Source organism: Dicentrarchus labrax, unplaced genomic scaffold (assembly GCF_905237075.1).
Source record: "Dicentrarchus labrax unplaced genomic scaffold, dlabrax2021, whole genome shotgun sequence".
Classification (NCBI taxonomy): domain Eukaryota; kingdom Metazoa; phylum Chordata; class Actinopteri; family Moronidae; genus Dicentrarchus; species Dicentrarchus labrax.
In genome coordinates, this window is record NW_026136715.1 from 15471238 (window position 1) to 15494092 (window position 22855).

Genomic DNA, 22855 nt, shown 5'->3' on the forward strand with positions numbered 1-22855 from the left:
CCAAGACAATATTCTTGTGGGTTAAGCATGTCACAGTATCAGATGAGGTCAATGTTCAGACTGTAGAAGAGGTTTTTTTTTCTTAATAAAAATGCAAGATGAAGAAATAAAATGGTGTGAGCTGACTTCTAATGTGACTGATATCAACAGCAAACAAAGAATTTCCTCTTTAGAGTCCTTTTTATCTCAGTGACAGGCTGTCTGCATCACCGTGCATTGATTCTAAAAAAGCCACTCCACTGACACAAGAGGAAATTATAGTGTGTACGCAATGATTCATTCCCTACTCAGGCATAATAACACTTACTTGTAAGCTGGATGATGACACACAGTTCAGTATGCCATTATGTCACACCATATGCGTGCCCGGCGTATGCCTTCATTCACACGCTCACTCAAACCAACACTCACATAAAGCAATCAGTGAAAGAATGACTAAACTTGAGGTAAAATCAGCTGTTGTACTCAGACTAAATGCCCGATATGGTCATCAGTCTAACAAGTTCACGTTTATGCAGAAAAGGGGACTGCAGTGCGTCAGAAAAACAGGCGAATCAATGGCCTTCTGGCGCCTTATACGGACTACCCTGCCACACATTTCTTTACCCACTTCTTAATCAATGTGTAGTGAAACAGCAACACAAGCAGTGGAGTCCTTAGCTAAGCATGATAATATGTGAATGTGTGTAGGGTTATTGTTTGTTGCTACAATTTGTGTGTTGCAGGTTTTATTACAGAACTGACAAGTGCCACAAGGCATGTACAATTGAGTTAGGGGAAATACATGACAGTATATAACATGTATTGCAGGGGGAGGGGGGAGTCGGGGTTATTGATTTGAGCAGGGCTCAACCTGATAGAGAAGCTCAGAAAGATGGACAGGTGGAGAGATAGGGTATAATGAAAAGAGAAAAGCATGTATCATTTTAGCTCTGATGTCAGCAGTGCTCCACATTAGCAGATTGGCTGCCAGAGGGCCATTAGTGAGGGCTGCTTCCCAGCAAATACTGTTGACAAACCATTTAAAAAATAGTTTAGCATAGAATAATTGTGTGTGTTTTCTCCTTTTTAAAGATCAAATAGCGACTTTCAAACAAAGGAAGGAATTCACATAAAAAAGCCTGTACAGTTTCATAATGTTGACACTGACAGTGTTTACAGTCCTTATACATAAATGGTAATGTTAAACATGATATATGCCACTGCATTCAAAGCCCACATAATCATTTCTACATTACGCCTTTACAGCGGCACAGCCTCCCACACACCTAGTGGTATTTGGGATGCACCCTGAGGTAAATCTGACACTGTCAGAGAGACAGAGGAAACAAAAGAAAGACAAATATGGGATGGAGGTGACCATGCTTAAGCAAGGGAGATAATCAGGCCATATGGAAATGAATATATCTTTTATATGATACGATTTTTTTTTAACCATGTTTGCTTCCAATTTTCATTGAACTGGTTCTAGAGAATGCATTTTAAAATGCATGTACAATATGCACAGTATTTCTATTTCTAAGATATGGTCTAAAAAAGCATATGACCTGAATGTGTCATATATTTAAAATGTGTTTTCAGGCAGCTTAAAGGCAAAATATAAATTAAATTATACATTGCACTTCTGAAATGTGTTTCAAATTGGCTTGGCATACATTGGCAACAGTTTTGAAATGCATTTGAAAGACATTAAAGGTCCAGTGGGTAACATTTAGAATGATCTATTGCATAATCACCTGAAAATGAGAATCGTTGTTTCGCCTTAACTTCACGGCTAGATGCCATTAAAACCAACATACCGGTTCTTTAAAGAGTTTGAATGTGAAATACCTGAACAGATTTCCTGAAAGAGATTGGAAATGCATATAAATTGCAGAGATGTGACAATGATACAGTACATTGATCAAAACATATTAGGTTACACACACTTTGTTTGTATTTTTAAATATGAAGTGAACTGTAAATGTACTGTCCGTCAAATATTCAAATATATTAGCTTCCACATGGGAGGATTTCCTGGGGAATAATAATCAGGTGAAAAAAACTGTTAAGTGTTTTAGGTTTTAGCTTTACAAAGAAGCACTGAGCTGAGCTGATTAACAGTAATAGCTTTATTTGAGCCTTCTGTCATTCTACCTCTCTGTCTGTCTTCTCTCGTGCACACACTCAAATACAGGTATCTTCAGTTATTTGGTTGTGTGTTTTTCTCGACACGACCCTGCTCTGCTCTGTTCCTTCATTGTGGCAGTAAGCACCTTTAGCTCTCTTGGAGTTTAAGCTGAAGATGACTTGGCTGCAGCCTTCGCTTCTATATAGCCTTCTATCACCGTCTTTCTCTCCTTCTCTCCCTTTATGTTCCTCTGGAGGAGAAAAATGGCTACATGAATTGTGCGTCTATATGTGTTCCCTGTGTATCTGTGAGTGTGTTTATGTGTGAGTGTTGACTCATGCATGCATTGAGTTAGGACAACGATTCCCCCCAGCAATATGACACACACACACACACACACACACACACACACACACACACACACACACACACACACACACACACCCGCATACAAGTATATTTACATGGTTGAATGGCAAGACCGAGAGAACAGAGCGTAAAAAATACATTTTAAATTCAAAGAACATTATATGGAACTATAATGCCTTACACTCCATTGCTTGCTGATGTGTGCGAGGGCAGCCACACGCCGTTGTATTAAATTACAGCTACAATTAACAATTTGTTTCATTATCGATTAATCTGCTAATTATTTCTTCCATTAGTTGATTAATTGTTTGGTCTAAAATGGTAGAGGATAGTAAAAAACGCCCTTCTCAATTTCCTGAAGCTCAAAGCATCAAATAGTTTTTGTCTGACCAACAGTCCAAAGTCTATGCTACTGAGTTTATTATCACATAAGACAAAGAAAGGCAAATTCTCATAATTAAAATAGATGAATCATTTCAGCTCTAGTGTTCTCATTATTTTGCTCTCCCCCCCTTGCACTTTTCAGCTATTTGACAATGTTGAGCTTCAACACACGCCTCATTTGCTGCAGTTTCCAGGCAGTTTAAAATATGGTACTTGATCACTGTAGGAAAATTATTTTTGTGTATTGTGCATATGTGCATGTGTATATGTGCCCTCCGTCTCAGACTTGTCAGAGTGCGTGATGTGGCACAGCCCAAAGAGGTGACAGGGTTCAGTGTCTTGCTCAAGGGCGCATCAGCAGTGTGGATGTTTTCAGACATTTGATCCCCAGGTTCCCTCCACTAACCTACGTGACCCCAAAACCCATGAATAATTTTGATAACAAGTCGAGCATGCTTTTGACAGAAAGCAGCCCCGTTGGCAAACGCGAGGGAAAATTGGCGTGACAGAACCGACGTGTCTTTTTATGTCTCAGCTGGAGAACTGACTTTGTCATCAGCTTATAAGGCAGACTTCAGACATTATGGAAAAAGCAACAAAAATAGCTGAAATTGAAGGTATGCTGCTGGACTGCTGTAGCCCAGCCTTGCGTCCGGCAGTCTGAGATATTTTTAAACTTTGCACCCCAGCCCACCCTCCACCTCGTCATCTCCTTTTGCCCTCCCACCCAACCCCCTGTCTCCTCTCTGCTGTGCAACTGATCTCCTCCATATTGTTTCTCTCTCACATGGAGCAGAGAAAAGGACGCAGAGAGAGAGAGAGAAATGGAGTGAGGGAAAGGACGAGGAGCCTTGTAGCAACCCAGTCTCCCAGCTGGATGAAGAAATCATCCTGAATTTTGGGCTGAATGTTGCATGATTTGCCGGCTTGGAATGTGAACACCAAGTGGAGCATTAAGATCATTCCTAGGGCATTCTCATTTTCTCTCTCCCCCTCCTCCTCTTCCTCTTCCCTTCGTTCCTTTCTCCTAGCTCTATCTCTCTCAGACTGGTCGGCATATAGCCAGTCAGATGGTTATTAATTAAGTTTTGTTCCCCTTTTCACTATTTTCACCATGTCCCCATTTCACAGTTTTTTTTAACACATTCTCCTTTTTGCTCTACTAAACGACCTGGTCCTGACATATTTCCAGGGCTCCCGTGCACTTCTCCTCCACTCCCACTCTCTTTCCCTCTCTTTTTCCTCTTCCTCTGGGCTCTGTTTGTAAACGTGCAGAGGAGAAGAATGAGGGAACAAATTATGAAACACAGGAGTGCATTCCATACCTTGTTTAGAAAGAATTCTCCTACAGCGCAGAGGGGAAGAGGAGCCATTTCCCCCTGTGATTCTACCCCCACTTTCAGCCCATATGTTTTTTTTTTTTTTTTATGTCTGTAGTCTTTAGGGGTGTCTATGACATTTGTTTTTACCATGTTAAAACTCAACTATTACTCTTATAGTGTTTTACTCACTCACTTCGTATGTGCTCTATCATATCTCTTTCTATGCAGTAGAAAAAAACCTTCCATTTATACTCAGAACATCTTTTCATCCAGCAAGATTGGAACATGCTCACTGTAAGCGACAGGTTGAGTACGATTACTTCAGTGTACCCTCAGGCTGACAGAGTAGAAAAGTACTCTGGTTCTGGCTGCTCTCCTCTGCAGTTCTCTCCAGAGGATACTTGATAGAGGCCTCAATGAGAAACTTTCCAAAACAGTGCACAAAACAAAGCAAACAATGGAAAGTGACAGTATTGAAAGCGAGGTGGTGTTGAGTTGAAGAAGTGGGGTTTTGAGCTATGACTACATTTCAGATGAGCTGAACATGCTGATTCTCGGATTACTGTCCATGAGAACAACTGCCTGTAGGGTCTGGGAAAGGTTACTTTAATCAAATTTACAGCTCAAACAGTAGATATAAGGGCCCAACCAGTTTGTTAGTGGCCTTTGTTAAATGATTTGGTTAAACTGTAACTCTAAGATCAGTATATAGAGTATCACTCTTGTGTTGACTTCTGACCTGAATTCTCCTTTTTGTTTGTCTCTCTCTGACCAGAGGGTAGTCGTACAAGTTCATAGTTCATCAGTTGTGTAAAAGTGTCTGAGAATAATTGAGTATCTTGAAATTCGTTCTGGATAAAATAAGAGCAGAAACTCTGTGTCTGTGTCCATAATTTCTGCTGGAAAATTTAGTGATAAAGAAAGAAAAGGACAAAGCGAACTATTTGCCAGCTCTGCAACATTGTAAGCAAACCAGAATTGAGCTGTTTTCCTCCTCTTTGTCACCAGACCACATTGATTGTCAGTTGTCAGCAGGAGCCATTGATTGTTACCATAGACACACAGCTTGGTTCAGAGATAGCTCGCAGCCACTTAATGGTTACAATCAGTCTTGGTGGCCTAGTGGTTAAGACAGTTCTGTGTTGCAGCACTGTAGCAGCAAAACTAACCCCACCATCGCTACAATCATTTAAAGGCATTACCCCCAGGGTGTATCAGAATTATGTGTTGCCATGGTAACACTCAAACGACACCTGCTGACAACTAGGAGGAAAACAAATCAGTGAGCAATGAGGATATAAGCAGTTTTTAGAGGCTGCAATATTTATAGCTTTTCTATTCTTTTGCTTCACTTTCATCATTAAATTCCATGAACCTATCCAGAATTTATAGTTCAGGTAGTCAACACTGTTCAATCCATGGACTTTACCATTTACAGGTGGAGTTGAGCCCCGGGGTTTTCCTGCACCACTCAAATGGATTTTGCGTATTCATAAGACACCCTCTTAATGGCCGTATGGAGAGCTCTTGCTCCAAATGCAGGATTTGATCTGAAATAGACAAAAGCTGACAGGTGCAGATGGTTTTCTTGAATTTGGAATTAGCTTTTCAAAGGCACCCTTTGTGCACACAGCATTGTTTTACAAATAACTATAAGGCATGAAAACATTTAGTGGTCTGTTGCTGTATAAATATTGATGCAAATCTATGCTAATTATTACACTGTGTGTGTGTGTGTGTGTGTCCGTGCGTGCATGTGTGAGTGTGTGTATGTGTGTGTTTGCCACAGACAGGCATGGGTACGTGTGTATTCCTACGTGTGTTAGCGTGTGTGTGTGCCCACATGTAGGTTGATTTCTTGCTGATGGCTAATCTTCTGTGCGGCTGTCCCTTACTCTCTCCCCTTCTGGGTTTAGTTGCTATGGCGATTAGAGTGGGGGAGAGGTGGAGAGCCATGGAAAGGAATGAGAATATGAGTCTGGAAAGCCCATCAAGTCTGACTGAGAATAGCTGTACCAGCACAGCTTTACATCCACAGGTCAAGTGTGCCAGATCAGCATGAGGAGATATACTTTGCTTCATGCTTCATTCTGTGGTTTCTGCAGCTTTTAAAGCTCAAATAAACAGCGTGTCAGAATGTGTAGTATGCTTGGATGCTTAAGACATATGTGAGTATGCCATTTGCAGCTCAGTCCAGGTAAATCCTACCCACAATTCACATCAGACTCTGTTTAGGTATATACAGTAGCCTTGGCTAGTGACCTTGTATACAGCCAGCGTGAAAACAGCAAGAGCCCAGAGCTGAGAGTAGCAAAGCTGTCAGGCAGGAGCCAGGAGGAGAGGCTCCACATCCCCACGGGCCCAGCAGGCACCACAGCTCTGTCTCCACCTCTCCTTTCAGGCCTCCTGACTGGCACTGCCACAGCTGCCATATGGAATCAAAATCGCTTTTAATTTGCACTGTGTACTCTCTTTTAGTGTGTGTGATAATCACAGTGATGATCAACAGTACTGAGTGCGTGTGAGTGTTCACATTTGCTGCCTGCTGCTAAAGAGGATGAAAGGGTAGTGTTGATCATCACTATGATTATCTCGGCACACACTCACACACACACACACACACACACACACACACACACACACACACACACACACACACACACACACACACACTGTACTCACACTGAAACAGACTGCCATGTAGACACTGCAAGGTCATGTAAGTGCTTTGCCATCCCACATACCAAATGCTGTTTCTCAGTGTACATATAGTGTGAAACCTTTTTTAGGATTGATAAACAACCAACAAATAAATTATGATGTATATTATATATTAAGATAACACTTTTTTTTTTTATCCCTGGGAAGCCCCACAAGCTACCCAGCAGTATATAAAGTAATTATAATTAGCTTAACCTTTACAAGCTACAACCTTACAAGGACGTACACATTAATGCATTAATAATTATACTCAAATAATATAATATAAATTAGCCTGAAACAGGCTGCATAATGTGCACGTTTGTACTTGCATAGTATATTTTGATGTTCATACTCAAGGTAGTAATAAATATTAATAATACATTTTATTTATAGAGTACTTTACATAAGTTAAAATACATAGGTTAAAAGTTCCTTTTTTAATTAATCTTTAGTATTAACAGAGCGTTTCTCCTAAGTAGAAAAAAGTAAAAGAATCTGTGTACTTCCACCACTGCCAATCAGTGAAATACAGGGAGTGCTGAGTTGATACAAAGTGAAGTATGGTTCGGTATCAATCAAATGTTGAACAGCCTACTTGACAGGACATCTGTCCAAATGAATTCATTCATCCATGTCTCTGTCAGATCACAATGAGCAAAGTAAATATATTTTGTCAGGTTACTTGATGAAGGCCTCAATTCGAAACATCAGGTATTTGCTCATCCGCTGCTTCTGAAAGAAAAACAAGTGGAAGGATAAACTGGAGGATTTACAGAAAGATGAACACCTGTGTGTGATTTTCTCATCTTTGGCAGCATAACATATCCAGATTCATACTGACCTTTGAATGACTTCTCTTTTGTTCCTGCTCATCAAAACTCTGTTTTGACTATGAAAACATTGTTCTGTGCAGTTAAATTGAATACAAAATTGGACCCAATTTTGCGACTTCAAACTATTCTGCGCTTGTGTTAAAGACACAAAAACACTCATGTGAGTCTGAACTGTTTGAGACACACAGCAGACCTTCAGGATCAGCCCTCACTCGCTGACAAGGACTAATTTTGTGCCTCTCACGACTCAATAGCGATCAATAATATTTATCCCAAGCACAGCATGGGAAAAAATTATGGTTACGATTGGTGACGTCAACATAATTCGGACAAACACTTACAGAGTGGTGGTGGTCTGTGTGTGTGTATTAGGGAATGGGATTAAAGGGGCACACCACTGATTTTACACATAAAGATTAGTTTAGTTGTCAATACTCTGCCTGTGAAAACAGCTGTATGATGTCCTCTGTGGCTGATCCTTTTACTTAGTGAGTAGAAAATTATCTGTTACAAGTAATAATCATGAATTAAAAATGAACTTTTAACTTAGGTATTTTAAGTTACGTGAAGTACCTTTGAGTAACAAGAAAACCACTCTATAAATAAAATGTATTATTATTATTGTTATTATTTATTATTACCGTTAGCATTAACATCAAAATAGTCCAAGTACAAAAGTGCACATTATGCAGCCCATTTTAGAAAAATCTATATTATATTATTTTATTATAATTATTGATGCAATAATATTTATGTAATTTTAATGATGCAACTTGTAAAGGTGAAAGTAATTATAATTACTTTATATACTGCTGGGTAGCTTGTGACCCCCCCCCAATCAAAGAAGTGTTATCTTAATATATAATATACACAAAAAACAACTGCCATAAAGAAATTAAGAAGGAAATAGAAGCAACTGAATATCTAATTTTGACCCAATACATAATGTTGAAATTTAAATACCACTGAATTTATAGCACTGAAATGTTGTACTTTGAAAACCCTATAGCCACTAGCCAGTATTCAAAAGTATTAAGTATTCATCCATTATTTGCTTCCGTATGAAGGGAGCTTTCCAAAGTTTTAAAAAAAATCTCAGACTGGGCTTGAGAATTACATTTTTTAAGAGAGAAAAAAAACTTGGGACGTGGAGTTGTGGGCATTTGCTAGGCAGGAAGGACGTTTTAATGAAAGACACATTGAGTTGCATTATGAAAAATGTAAGGCAGGTACATCCTAGAGAATAAAAGTCAGGATATCTCAATCTCTGCTGCTTTGATTTTTGAACATTTTTGATAGAGTGATAAATGCAAAATTTCTGGAATTCCCCTTTAATGCAGTAAAATAAGTGAGTCATGATTACTATCTCCATATTCTCCTGTTGATCCCATGGTGCTCAGTTTGTTAATATCAGTGTGAGTGTGAAATGGACCACACTGGAACCTTAATCCCCCAGATTTGATTCTGAGTGTGTGTGCACGTTTGGTTTCCCAGGACTTGGATTAAGGGAAATAAAGACAGATGGTGCCAGGACCTGGGAAAGTCTCTGTTTTGAATGATTTTAGAGGAATGTCTGGAGTTTTCAGGCCCAATAACCACAAACATGGTTCTAACCTCACACTGCCAAGAGCCGCAGCAGCAGCAGCCGCTGAGGAGCAAAACAAGTGTCTGTGCTAAGATTGGCCTACTCATGCTGATGCATCCAGTAAGATCCAATTCAGATGCAAAGTAGGTGCTGGAGGAATGATTGAAACCTCGGTTGAGAGTTGTCTTAACAGGAAACAGCAACTGTGACGTAAATGCACAACCTGTCGCCACTTGAAATGCATCGCTATACTCATGTTGACCTGATTTTGACAGTCAATGGCACTAGCAGTGGTTTAGATCTATCTATTACTTAGGGCTGTTTCGTAAGCTTTCATCAGGAGAAGTGTCTGAATCACTCTTCCACATTGTCCTGTAGACAATCGGATTAATGCAAGCATCATCTATTCAGGCCTATTTTCTGTGACTGATATCGCTTTGATGATGTAAAATACGCCACAGAGTCTGGCTGAGAGTACTGATGGCAGGAGACAGAACCTGATGACTTGTTTGTGTGTGTCACTTGACTGTGTCTACCACGTATTTCCTTCTGTGCTCCTGGAATCACAGCAGTGTGTGTGTGCATGTGTGTCTGATAAACAAGGTCAGTAGGAGGACAGGAAATCTCTGTTCATTTGTCTGTCTGACTGCAATGTGTCTCTCCAAAAGTCCTTGCAAGCAAATGCACAAAGTGATGACACCAGTTATGCTATTGCACACATGTCCATGTATCTATGCGTAAGATTAGGAATTAGCAGACTTCATGCTTATATGCTCTCAAGTGTATTTAAAAGGCAGCTTGTGCCCTAATCGCCTTCCTTCCCTTCTTCTCTTCAATATCTCTTCCTCTAGTCTCACTTCAGTCTTCTGTCTGGCATGTGTGCTAACCTTCATTTACTGCTTACCTAAATTATGTTAATCCCTGCTTTTTTCATCAGTCCATCTCTTAGCCTCTCCCTCTTTTCTGTTTATTAAAATATACATTCATATTCACTGGAGAGACGTGTCAGCTTGATAGTTTCAGCACAGAGAAGAGAAGAAATAGCCTATATTTAAAGTACTTTTTCCTTCGATTCTGTGTCACTGTCTTCTCTGCCAGTTGGTTTTCCATGTCGAACTTGCGCTGGTCTCAGCAGCTTTGGGGCAGAGCAGGGCATTGCATCAGAGGAGGGAGTTGTGTGTCCTGATCCCAGAGCAGGGCCGAGCCAAAGTCTTAAAAACACTGCAGTGCAGAGAGGAAGAGAGGGTTAGAGTGCAAAAGAGGGTGGCCAAGTAAAAAAAGGGGGGGGCATGATGTAGGGGAAGAAGTCAAGATGAAGTGGAGGGGAAGAGGGAGGACACGAGAACGAGAGAACAGCCAAGTGTCAGGATTTATTAATCAGAGGCAGCACAAACAAAATACACATAAACCAGCCTGGGGCCAACAGGATGAAATATAATGAGAAAAGTGGAAGAGACATAAAAAGGAGACAAAAAGTCAGGAGTTTCAAAAGGTCCAAAAATCGATTTTTCGTTGTGAATCACAGGTGACAAGTATATAATGAGATCTTAAATGTTATTCAGTAAAAAGCCTTGTAATATGTTTCTGCGAAAGTTCATCAGAGGACAGTTAGAGGGTTTCCGGTCATATGCTTCAGGTACTAAGTGCCTCATTGTCTCACAGGTCTTTCAGTCTGCACATCTGAATGCCTGAGTGCAGCCCAGGTCCTGCTAGTTGATGGGAAGAGTGTCCATTTCCTCTGAGTAGGTGAAATGTAATATACAAGTAGAGCAGGGGATGAAGAGCATAAGGTGGGGTGGAGGGTGGGTGGCAATGAAAAAGAGAGAGAGAATAGAGATGGATAAACATGGTGTTGTGTTGTGAGGTGTTCACAATGACGCAGACGGGCGTCTAGTGCCTGTGTGTTGACCACACTCTTAGACCCCCGGGGTTATAATTTGTGAGGTGCTGGCAATGACTGGCAGCTCTAAGAGTCTCTTAGACTCAGCTGGACATTTGACATGTTTGACACTATGATAACCAGCAGGTCGCCTGCCTCTGATGTCCTGTGTGTTGTTTGCTCTGACAGATGACACTGAAAGCTTGGATCACAAAAGAACAGCCTGCAGCCACCCATCTGGTCGGCTGTCCTGGAAAAAATGTGCATGTGCCATTTGTGTAAATGTGCAAGTTTGTGGGCACCTGTATGCCTGTCTGCATGCGTGATTTGGTGGAGTGGTAATGCCTAAATTGCCTATATGGGCCCAAGAGGCCGTGGGATTGACAGAGAGCTCCAGAGTGGAGTGGCTGTGAACAAGTTTGCTCCATTACAGCCAACGCTTTTAGCCTGATTTGTTGGCTCAGCAGCACTCACTTATCAGCTGATCAATAAAGGGAAGTTGGACCAAACTTCTTCAGAGGGATCAACACTTAAAGCGCATCCACCCACATCATCCACCCACCTGCTTGAGGCTGCTTTGTGATTTAATGCTTATTTTCGCTCTAGTTTTCTGTTTTAAGCCTAAATTGTTTTATTAACTCAATCAACAATCTGTGGATCTGTTTTACTGAACAATCATATCCAACCTCATATCCAATAATATTGCATAATAGTTTTCCCCCTTCCACATGACTGGGCAAGCTGTGTCAAAGAAAGTCAATGGATAATTCAATTGAGCTGTGATAAATGTTTTAAACTTTGTTGAGCAAACATGATTGACTGTAAACCACATGAAAAAGACAGATGAGCAAACCAATTTTCATACAAAATGCTTGGTTGCTTCTTGGTTCCTGGTTTTCTTTTCCTAGACTACTATCTGACCTGACTACACATTATCTTGGCCTCTAGGATATTTGGATAGACATTTTTCTCAGTTTTCTGAAATTTTGTACTGAACACTGAATCACTTAAATAAACAGATTAATCAATAGTTAAAATTAGTCAAAATCCTGATTTAGTGCAGGAAAAATAAGAGAAAATATGATAGGTCTCTTGGATAAATTAGTCGTAGACTGCCTTAATTAAACTCAAGAGTACTATCAAACTTCACTATTACGAGTGAACAGCATCAAGAGAAAGTCTGGAACTACTTTGCAGCAGAAACCCACTTGGCTCTAGAGTTACATAGTACAGCAACTTTTTTTGGGCAAGCCTCCCACCCGGCTGCCACTCATCCTTTCAGACAGTGAGTGGGCGACTGGTGAAAGCCCAGCATTAACTGATCACCACAGATCGGGCCAGCTTAATGCAGTCCTGTTGCCCTGCGCCTTCAACTGTTAATTATTTCAAGCACATAAACAATAGTCAAGTTGCATTAACAAAATACACCTGGGTAATCTTTTAGCAGTGCCATTATGGAGATGAATGTCACTGGGCACTATTAGCATGCAGCAAGACAGAGAGAGAGAGAGAGAGAGTGGGAAGGATTGTTATTTTTTCTCCCAATTTCCTCTGTGTAGGTGTATAATGGTATCAACTCCTCTCATCTTGCAATGTGTAGGGAGAGCGGAGGCATGTTGCTCTGAGGGGAAGCTCATCATCTCCCTTTGTGTTTTACAGTTTCCTTGCTGTTAATTAAAAATTTTTTTTATAGATGTCCCTGTGATGGCTTGTATAGGTTTCATAACAATTCATTTTTTAAGTGATTAAGTGTTCCAGGGTCAACAGGGTAACCGACCAGTAGGGGGACTGCAGAGTTGCCATGGTGACAGATGCAGGTGTAACGATCGTCACTGTAAAACCAGTAAATTATGTACACGCTGGACGTTGTAAATCTGTACATTTGACAGAGTCACTGTGTCATTCTGACGCAGGGTTTCAATCATGAAGCTGCACTGCTGTCTCCCCTCACTTTTAATTGCTTACAGGCACACAGAATGTGTCAGCCTTTCTTTTAAGCTTTCTCCACTGATGTCTGGAGCTGGTTAGAAACTGTTACTGGCTGTGTCTCTGCACTGTGACCCCTAAACCCAGGCCTGATTGAACCTGAGCAGGGAACACTGGGAAACACAAACCTCTAGGCCTGGCCCTTGTTAGAGGTCAGAGAACTGGGGTTATCACATGTGCTCAGCATCATTTTCACATCCTCTCTTCTCTCTAGCTGGGGACCCTCAGAGAGATGTATGCTTTGCCTCAGGCTTTTTAACAGTACCAGCCATAAATACAGTGCCTTTCAGATGCTTCTTGATATCCTATTGTCTTCGACAGATACATAAAGAGCAAAGGCTTGAACTTAGACTGCTGTTTCTTTTTTATGTCGTCTTACTGTCTATGGACCCATCCAGTGTTTGTTCAAAGTTTCCATCAATTCCCTTCAGGATTTAGCCGCCCCCCTTCTTTGTACCCCTCTGCTCCTCGTCTCTTCCCTGTGTTCACCCCCCTCGTCTTGCCAGGCTCAGATCTCCTTACACTCTCCAGTCTTTCATGTGGATGGGGGTGGGAGTGACAGGGGAGAGGATGGGGAAATTGGCCACCCTGGGATCACACACACACACACACACACACACACACACACACACACACACACACACACACACACACACACACACACACACACACACACACGATGCCTGTAAAATGTATGCAAGACTTGCCAGAGAAAGATTACAGAGGAAATGTTGGTGGTGTACATACACAAACAGACAAGTTAAAGGTTTTTTTGTGAGCAGCTAGGATCCACAAACGATGTGTATGCACTGGCAGCGATGTGATGTCATGAGTTGTTTTGCTTTGAGGTTAGCCATTTCTCAAACTCTGGGACTGAGGTTTGTGCACTAGAGAGTAAGGGCCATTTTTTACACGGCTCATTTTCATTGATCGGTACAGTGGCTGTATTGTATTTCTGAGGGAAAGTAATTGAATGAATAAAGTGTGGAAAAGCTCAATCGCTTTAAGCATGAACACTGAGGGGGGACTGTGAATTTATTCTGGCTTTGCCTTTGAAGACAATATGCTCACAAAATGGGCCAAGCTGTGTCAGTGTGGCTCCTGCAGTCTGGATCTTACAGCTGAGTGCTGTGATAAGATCTTCCTCTATGGCTCTCATAAGGAACACTGAAATTAGGTCAGTGTTGTCGTCTTGTAAACAAATGCGTAACAAATTCACAAACTCGATACGAACTTCTTGAAGAGTGTATTTTCTTGGAAAACTAAAAACACAGTCAACTCACGATTGACTGTGTCTGCTGCTGCATTTGAACAATAATAAGGCATGGCAGTGAGTCTTAGCAGGAGAGAGTGTTTCTCCATCTGTAGCAGAGTGGTGATCAAGGGTCAGAGGTCGAGTTTAGGGCAAGAAGATGGATGGGAGGCACAACAGATAAAACACTCCAGACACATGGCCCAGAGGAAGAGCTATCTCAGGACTGAGGAAGGCAGGAGGAAGGGTGGTAGGGTTGGGTGGATGAGGCAGGATGGGAATGGAGGACAAGACAGAAAAAAACAAACAGTCCCAAGCAAGGATCTTCCCCTCTACAAAGGATTAGAGTGGATGTCCGGTCCCAGCTCACCCCCCCCAACCCACTTCCCATGTCCTCCTGACATCACTGTCACCGGTCTGCGAGTATTTTTCACATTAAATGTCGACCATCCACTGCTCATGTGACTGGATGCACAGTTCATATATAAAAGCCACGGTCTGCTTGACATAAACAGAACAGTGCGTCTTTTATGGTCACAGCTCACAGCTGCACAGCTGTGTTTGAAGAGGAAGGCTATTTATACATCCCTTCTTTGTTTTATTTTTCTCTTTACTTCTTCTCCCCTGTTGTTGACATGTCTTCTGGCCTCCAGTCCTTCAGTCCTCCATCACCTCTCACTGACCAGCACTGCTGCCCTAATTTAAATGTCAATCAGGAGTTCAATTGCCTTAAATAAAATGCTCTTTTGCTCTGTTGTTTTTGTCCATAGATTAATTGATTCATTGACTGCTGAGGTCTAAATGTGGAGAGTCAGGGTGTACTTTGCCCTTTGACCCATTAAACCCTTATTTATCAGTTTTCTACCTGCACATTATTGTACCCTCAGACACTTCATGTTTTACTGATAACCTTTTGCTCTCTCTTTCTTTCCCTGTCTCTTCTCTGCAGACTCATACTCGGCAGCAGGCAGCGAGGGGAGCATCTCCACCTCTGTGGCGTCACTGCCCCCGCAGGCATCAGGCAGCTCAGCCCCCAGCTCCCCGGGCTCCAGACGCTCTGTGAGCACCCTGAAGAAGTGGCTCACAAACCCTGTCCGAAAACTCAGTGCCGGGGCCACCGCCAAAGGGGAGCGTCAGGTCCGCAAACTTGAGGGAAAGCCTCCACCTCTTCCATCCCAGAGCCATAGCCAGGATCTGGGCAGCCCTCCGAGGACAGATGACACTCTTACCATTCTGCCAGTCACCCACAGAGAACTGGTAAGGAGTGAAAATTTGTTAGAAGAAAGCATTATTGTTTTTTCTATCTCACAAGCACTAATCAAACAAGGCTGTGTGCTTCAACTACCTTTTTACACATATGAGATGAACCACCTCATAAGTAAACCTATTAACTGGAATTATTCCCACACCGCCTTACAACAAGGCCTTGTTATTGTATAAACTGGTTCTGAAGTAAACATGCAAACTTCAGCCTCATATAAATACAAACTTATGCCAACATCCTGACTGTCTTGTTTATATTAGATAGTTCAAGAATATCAGTGGAGACACAGGTTTGATGTAGAGTTGATCCACGGAGAATTAAGGATCATGGCAGGTGGTGATGTTATATAACAGCAGCACTGCTGGCTCATCCCGCAGGAACTCATGCTGCCATGTTCTTTCACATGACTCATGTGCTCTCTTTTGCTGTTGTGCAGCTGCCTCTGTGTGCACGAATGCACAAGCATGCTACAGACATTTTGCATCATGTTTATATTGTGTTATTCTGACACTGTGGTCGTGTGTGTTCCAGGAGTGGAAGGATGGCCTGGCAAGCCCTGAGGACCTGTCACCAGCTACACTACAGTCCCCGAGCTACATAACTGACTCACTGGTCGGCTGCACATCACTGCCAAACACCCAGGTCTGTCAACCTAACACTATCAAACCTGCTTTGTTCACATATTATTTTTGTCATATTGAAATAACGTCCAGAAGAAACCTATGTTTCTGACTTAAATGCAGGTAGTCATTTTTGACAGGATGCCAGAAAACTTGAGTGTCCCCTTCTGTTTAATAGAATCAATCATTGGCTATGATGAGATTCAAACTATCAAGAGTAAATCCTCTTGTGGTTCATTTTAACAGACAGTTTACTGTAGACAGTCTCTGAGAGGAGTAGCAGTAATATTCTCAGTGAGGACCCAGCCTGGCGGGGAGGTGACATCAGTATTGCTTGTCTCCATGGCCCTCCAGCCAGATCTGGAAATGACTAACTCTACTGCTGCTGGCGGAGCTCAACTATGAGGCAAAACAAACACACAGATTCACACAGGAGCGCTGCATTGTGCAACACACACACAAACAAACACACACCACACACACACACACACACACACACACACACACACACACACACACACACAGAGATACAGATATAAAGATATAAAGACCCATAGAGCACACACATGCATGCACACATGTAAGGGAGCCTGAGTGAATACAAGGCTCTCTCAGAGCAGATCGATGCACCAGAAGACCAGAGGGCAGGGTTTGACAGAAACCTGTGTGATGCATGACTCACATCCAACATGTTACAAAAGGACATGCCTGGAGAAAAATAGGAAATAGCACAAAATGGCAGATGTGATGAAAGATGACTCCACTTCTGTGAAGTGACAAAGAACGCTATGTGCCCACATACGCTTTCATTTCTCCATCAAACACTTGGAGTCAGTTGCTCGTGGCAAAGGAACGTCTCAAGTCAAGCGTTCAGAGGGTCCCTTTTTGCTGTGATATGAGAGCATGGCAGAAAATGAGATTCTCTTGAGCAGCAGTAACATTGCATGAATCATCAGAGCCTGAGCCCTATCAATATACAATGAAACAATAATGATATCTGAGCATTTGAGCATTGTGGAGTGTCTCCTGTTGGTGAATCGACACCAGAGCACTTAAATCCTAATTTCAGTCTCAACAACACATCAAAAGCCATTAATACGATTACATCAGAGGGATGAGGTCAGTGCTTTGGTGTTTTTACTGCCAATCTGTGGAGAGAGGGAGGCGGAGAGAGGAAGAGAGAGGTAGAGGTAGAGAGATTCAATTATGTAGGTCAGTCATCTCCGAGCTGTGGTTTCTCTCTCCACCTACAATAGCCATAGTGTTAAATGCATTGTTGTTTTTCCCCTTTTCTTCACACCATTGTCTCTAATCTCACAACTGCAGCAGAACATTTGTAATTAAATGTTTATTGCTACTTGGTCAGTGGAAACATCTTGTGATGTCAACAGTTAAACAAGATGTGGTGTCAAAAATCGCAATTTCCCAAGGTTTCCCAAGGTAAAGCAATTAAATACCTTGACAGAGACAAAGAACCAAATAATGTATATAAGTTTCTCAGTGAAACAGGAAAAGAAATGGTAAAAGAAAAAAATGGTGCTGAGATCTCTTCAAAGCCATCCATTGCATTGCAACACTGGTAATAATGTTGTTAAATTGTGGTCAGCACTTGAGACCTTGTAACTGTGCTCACACTGTGCAATACCTTTGATTTGGGCTTCTAAAGAGTGATAGGCCCTTTGAACAGGGTGCTCCCTTCCATTAAAAAGTAAGAAATTGCTGATGCCACTGCTGGAAATGTAACAACACATCAGTTTCAAGCATCAGCAAATATTCCTGGGCCTGACAATATGTGTTAAAAACATCACATTTTCACTTTTCTTTTCTTTCTCTTTTTTACAGTGGCATTTCTTTATATATATATATAAAATGTTAATCACTTTAATACTGCTGATTTCCAGCATTTTATGTGTTCTAACAGTAAGTGGTTTGTTATACCCCAAAGCAGTGCAAAACTGGAGCCATAAATATAAAATAATAGAATAATAGATGAGCAGTGCGCTCTTGGACAACATTGCAAACAGGAAAATAATTCTGCTACTACTCAAACCATATAAAACATTTTTGACATTTTTTTGTTGTCAAGATTTTTTAAAGCAGAATTGAACTTTTGATAGTTTTTACCTGAAACGTGATGCTTAAGATTATTTGACCCATTATTATATATATAATATATATGCGTTATAAATGCATGCTTGATTAATAGAACTGTTAGAATATATGTTTTTAAATATCCTACACAAAAGCATGACCTCAGCTTTTACTAAAAGTGTTGTCAGTTTTCTTTTTTCGTCAGCTTCTGAGTAGAAAAACAAAACTTGCAACAGAGGGAGACAAGGGGAATTTTTCCTGTGGGCTTTGCCACAACACATCTGGAAGTGATCAGGCAGCCAGGGAGACCTGTCAGCCAGGCTGGAGCACTCCTAGCGGGGCAAGACAAGTTGGGGAAGCGAGGGTCTTTATGGAGCCTCTCAGTCTCTCTCTACACCCTGTCTTTCTACTTTGCTTTTTGTCTCTTTCATTATTTTCTCTTTCTCTCACACACATCACTGGACACAAAAAGCTCACAACAACGCCAACAAGTTTATCATGGAGATGGCAGGTGAACAAGTTGAACTAGGCCAGAGGAGAAAAGAAGAAAGTTGTGTCCCTTTTTCCATTTGCTAACGTATCTATCTATCCTATCTATCTATTTATTTCTCCATTGGACAGCCGCCTGCCAGGGGAGTCTGAGGGATTAGGCATATGTCTGTGGTGTGTGTGCGTGTTTGTGTATGTGTTTAAGGTGGGGAGGTTCTGCTTGACTAGGACAATAGAACTCAGGGATTTAGGTGAAGACAGACAGCTGCCCCTATAAGTTTACACAGTCAGGAAAGAGTGAGTGGCCTTAAAAGAAACGGCCAAACAACATGGCTAAAAATAGAAGGAAGAACTTTGTAAGCAGATACAATTGTACAGAGAGATGGTAGTGATTCTTTTTTACAACCACACAAAGGCGATAATGTGCTTATTGTGAGAGAAAACTAGGTTACACAAACATGAGTGTTGTGTGCAGATGTGAAGCGTGTATCCATTGAGTTAGTGATGATTTCATTCTTTGCAGGCTTTGTTGCAGTTTGCACAATGACTCTATATTTGCATCAGGACCCCCACAGGAAATGATATCAATTCCAGGAAAACGCATGAGAAGGAGGTCATGTATATAACACATGAACACAATCAATTAGATCAGAGTAACCTTGAGTTTATCCTGTGTGCATTTCTACGTGCAGCCAATAAGCCAGTACTGACATATTTGTTGCTGTATTGGTGCAGCAGGAAAAAAGATATTGTGTGACATATTTACATATGGGTTTGAATCCTCAGGTGGCAAAACAAGAAAAAATATCATAAATCTAAACCTAAATCATAAATATAATGCCATTGCCAGCAGGCGAGCCATAATTGTATTCCTCTTTCCCTGAAGTCAAAACTCCATCACAGCTTTGTCATCTCCTACTTCTATGGAGCCTATTGCTCCCTGTAACTCTTTGCATTTATCTTTTAATCTCTTTCTCTCCCATCTATCTGTGGCTGATGTGCACAGCACGGATCATTAACGATGACTATCTGAATCTGATCTTCTTATCATTCAATCTCTGTTCCTTGTGTCTCTCTGCTCTCTCTGGTCACCTTGGCAACCTGCATCATTATCATCTCTCTCCCACTCCTTATCTCCCCTTGCTTACTTTATTCCTGGCATGAGCCACAATACTGGCACTGGACCTTTGATGAACAGTCTGTTTGTTTCGGCCTCCTCAGGACACTCAGTCCACCAGTGTTCTGCCAGATGACAGCGGCTCTGTCTTGATGGATGACACCTCCAGCCAATGGTCAGCTGCGGCTGAGACTGAAGAGGAGAGGGGGAGTGCCTTAGAGAAAAGCATGTATGTTGTTTCGGCAATGTAAAGATTCTAACTCATGGCAGCACAATGCTGCCACATATTCTGTAAATAAATGTGTTATATGTAAGATTTCACTAAAAATCTCCATCTTATCATACTCATAATGACCATTTCAATATGCTGATGTTTAGAAGGTAAAGTTTACCATGTTAACTATACTAGTTTAGCACATCATACTAATATTTGCTAATAAGCACGACCCACAAAGTATGGCTGAGGCTGCGGCGAATGTCATGTATAGAAGACAACTCGTCATAAACCAAAGTATTTGACAAACGGAAATTTGGACCTAAAACTTTGGTGGTGCCCAATAAAAAGTCAGGGGATCACCATAATTGAGAACTACAGATGTTATGAAATTATTCCATCTAGACTGACATTGCTCTTCCCAGAGCCATGCACAAGTTAAACTTAAATAACAATTTATTTAACAAAATGTATGCGAATTTTCCTTGGATGTTTCTTGGGAAATAACTTTGTAATTTGATACTACTTATAAGGAAGTACTGGTGTCTTTATTTTTGAGATTTTTAGAAAGAAAAAGGATATTATAGTAGTTTTAGTCGTATATACAACATATAGTAGCTAAAGTTGTGTTACATTATAAGCAGTTGCTGTTAAATGTCAGAGACTCATTTGACTCAATCATCTTGGCCCACTTACTACTCCAGCTGTTTCTGGAGCTTTCAACCGGATCTCACAGTCTTCATCAGATGTTATCTTGTGACGTAAGTTCCAGACTCAGGTCATGTGAGGACAACTGAGCCAAAAGAGCAAACTCGGTGCAGAGATGCAGTTGAAAGCCCTGGAAAAAGCTATAAACTAATATTTGCAGGGTGCGCTTCACACTCAAATCTTCATCTTCAGCCGATCAGCTCAATCTGTATGTTATGCTTAATTAATTAGATTGCTGTAACTAATAGTGTACCAGTTAAACGCTGTCGTCATTTTCCCCTGTAACTAGTACCAAATCACATAATCCTTTCCAGGAAACTTTCTACAGAATTACAAGTTAGTATCAGGCCCTTTCTTGAAAATTGTTAGCAAACTGGGACCTGTAAAGTAAAGTGTTAGCAAGATTTTTTTGCAGTGTGCAAAATAAATTCAGTAGCATAACTCTAACACTAATCCTTCTTCATTTGTATCTTTACAGGTATGTACTGAAGGAGCTTATTGAGACAGAGAAGCACTATGTGACAGACCTGGGGCTCATAGTGGAGGTAAACCTCAAAGTCTGCCAGCAAAGAACACACAATCTGCACTGACAGAAAAGAGGGAACTTAGTCATCCACTCAGTCTGTCAGAGAGAGCTCTAAATCCTTATCATCACAAATCCTCCACTTTTCTCCACACTTTGGTCTGCCTCCATCCCACCGTCTGCAGTCTTAAGCAGATTTTGTGAATTATTATCTTGAAGAGTATTAAGTTGCATGGCGATCCATCTTTCGGTGCCATAAATAGCTGCAGTTATTTTGGTTCAGAGGAGTATTCTTGCCATCTGAAAGTTAATAAAAGCTCAATAATAGGTGTGTTGTTGTTGCAGTGTGTTATAATTTTTGTAGGTGTGACCAGACATCAGCAGCTCTGTCCTTTCCTTGCAGGGCTACATGGGCACAATGAGCTCTAAAAGTATACCGGAGGACATGAAGGGAAAAGACAAGATTGTTTTTGGGAACATTCACCAAATATTTGACTGGCATAAAGAGTAAGTCTCTGATTTTTCAAATACATTTGATTTCCACACGTAGAAAATTGTATGTTTGCTCCAGTTGTATTCAAAGCGAAAGACAAACAGTGATTTGCAGAGCATTGTGTTGGTGGCTGAGTGAAGGACAAAAGAACAATAGGTCAGGAGACAAATCTGACCTTCCGTTTTGGGGATGATTGTGTTTGTGTGTCTTTGTGTCTGTGTGTGTGTGTGTGTGTGTGTGTGTGTGTGTGTGTGTGTGTGTGTGTGTGTGTGTGTGTGTGTGTGTGTGCGCGTGTGTGTATGTGTGTGTGTTTTCTCTCTGTAGCTACTTCCTGGGAGAGCTGGAGAAGTGTTTGGCAGAGCCAGAGAGGCTGGCTCAGCTCTTCATTAAACATGTGAGTATGACTACCGTGTAGACACACACGGAAACACATACACCCACATACACACCCACATCAGTGGAAGGGTCTGGGTCTGCTTCCTTGTGCTTTTTGGCGTGAGGGTAAACAGAGAAAGGAAAACATGCAGAGCTCTTGTTTATCCTATACCGTACCTCTCTCCTTCTGTCTCAACTGCCAGCGTCTCTCCCTCCACTTCCCTGTTACTGATACGTCTCAGTCCAGGCTGTGTTTTTACAACAGTGCACACGGCACACACGCACATACACACGAACGACACACTGGCCAATTTCCAGTCTGGGCTGGACTGCTCAGGAAACACCAGGGAAAAAACAGCCAGAAAAGACAACAAGAATAAGCGAGGAATAACAAACCCTCTTTGATATGCAGGCTTTTTTCCACCCAAACCATCTTCTCCCTACATATCTTAGTTGAAGAATGAAGCAAAGTGATGCATGCAAGATAAAGCCACTGTTAAGTATATTGTTCTTAGAATAGAATAGCCTGAGTCGGTTT

The 22855-nt window shown here is 41.4% G+C and overlaps 1 protein-coding gene across 3 annotated transcripts in view; it reads left to right on the forward strand.

Annotated features, from left to right (window-relative positions):
• Window positions 1–22855, forward strand: part of arhgef25a (Rho guanine nucleotide exchange factor (GEF) 25a) — a 45103-nt gene that overhangs the window by 14314 nt on the left and 7934 nt on the right. For all 3 annotated transcript variants that reach the window (XM_051424114.1, XM_051424115.1, XM_051424116.1), the window contains 6 exons: window positions 15373–15680; window positions 16219–16329; window positions 20109–20233; window positions 21405–21471; window positions 21853–21956; window positions 22267–22336. In XM_051424114.1, coding sequence (XP_051280074.1) covers window positions 15373–15680; window positions 16219–16329; window positions 20109–20233; window positions 21405–21471; window positions 21853–21956; window positions 22267–22336 — 785 coding nt within the window. The remainder of the gene's footprint in view (window positions 1–15372; window positions 15681–16218; window positions 16330–20108; window positions 20234–21404; window positions 21472–21852; window positions 21957–22266; window positions 22337–22855) is intronic.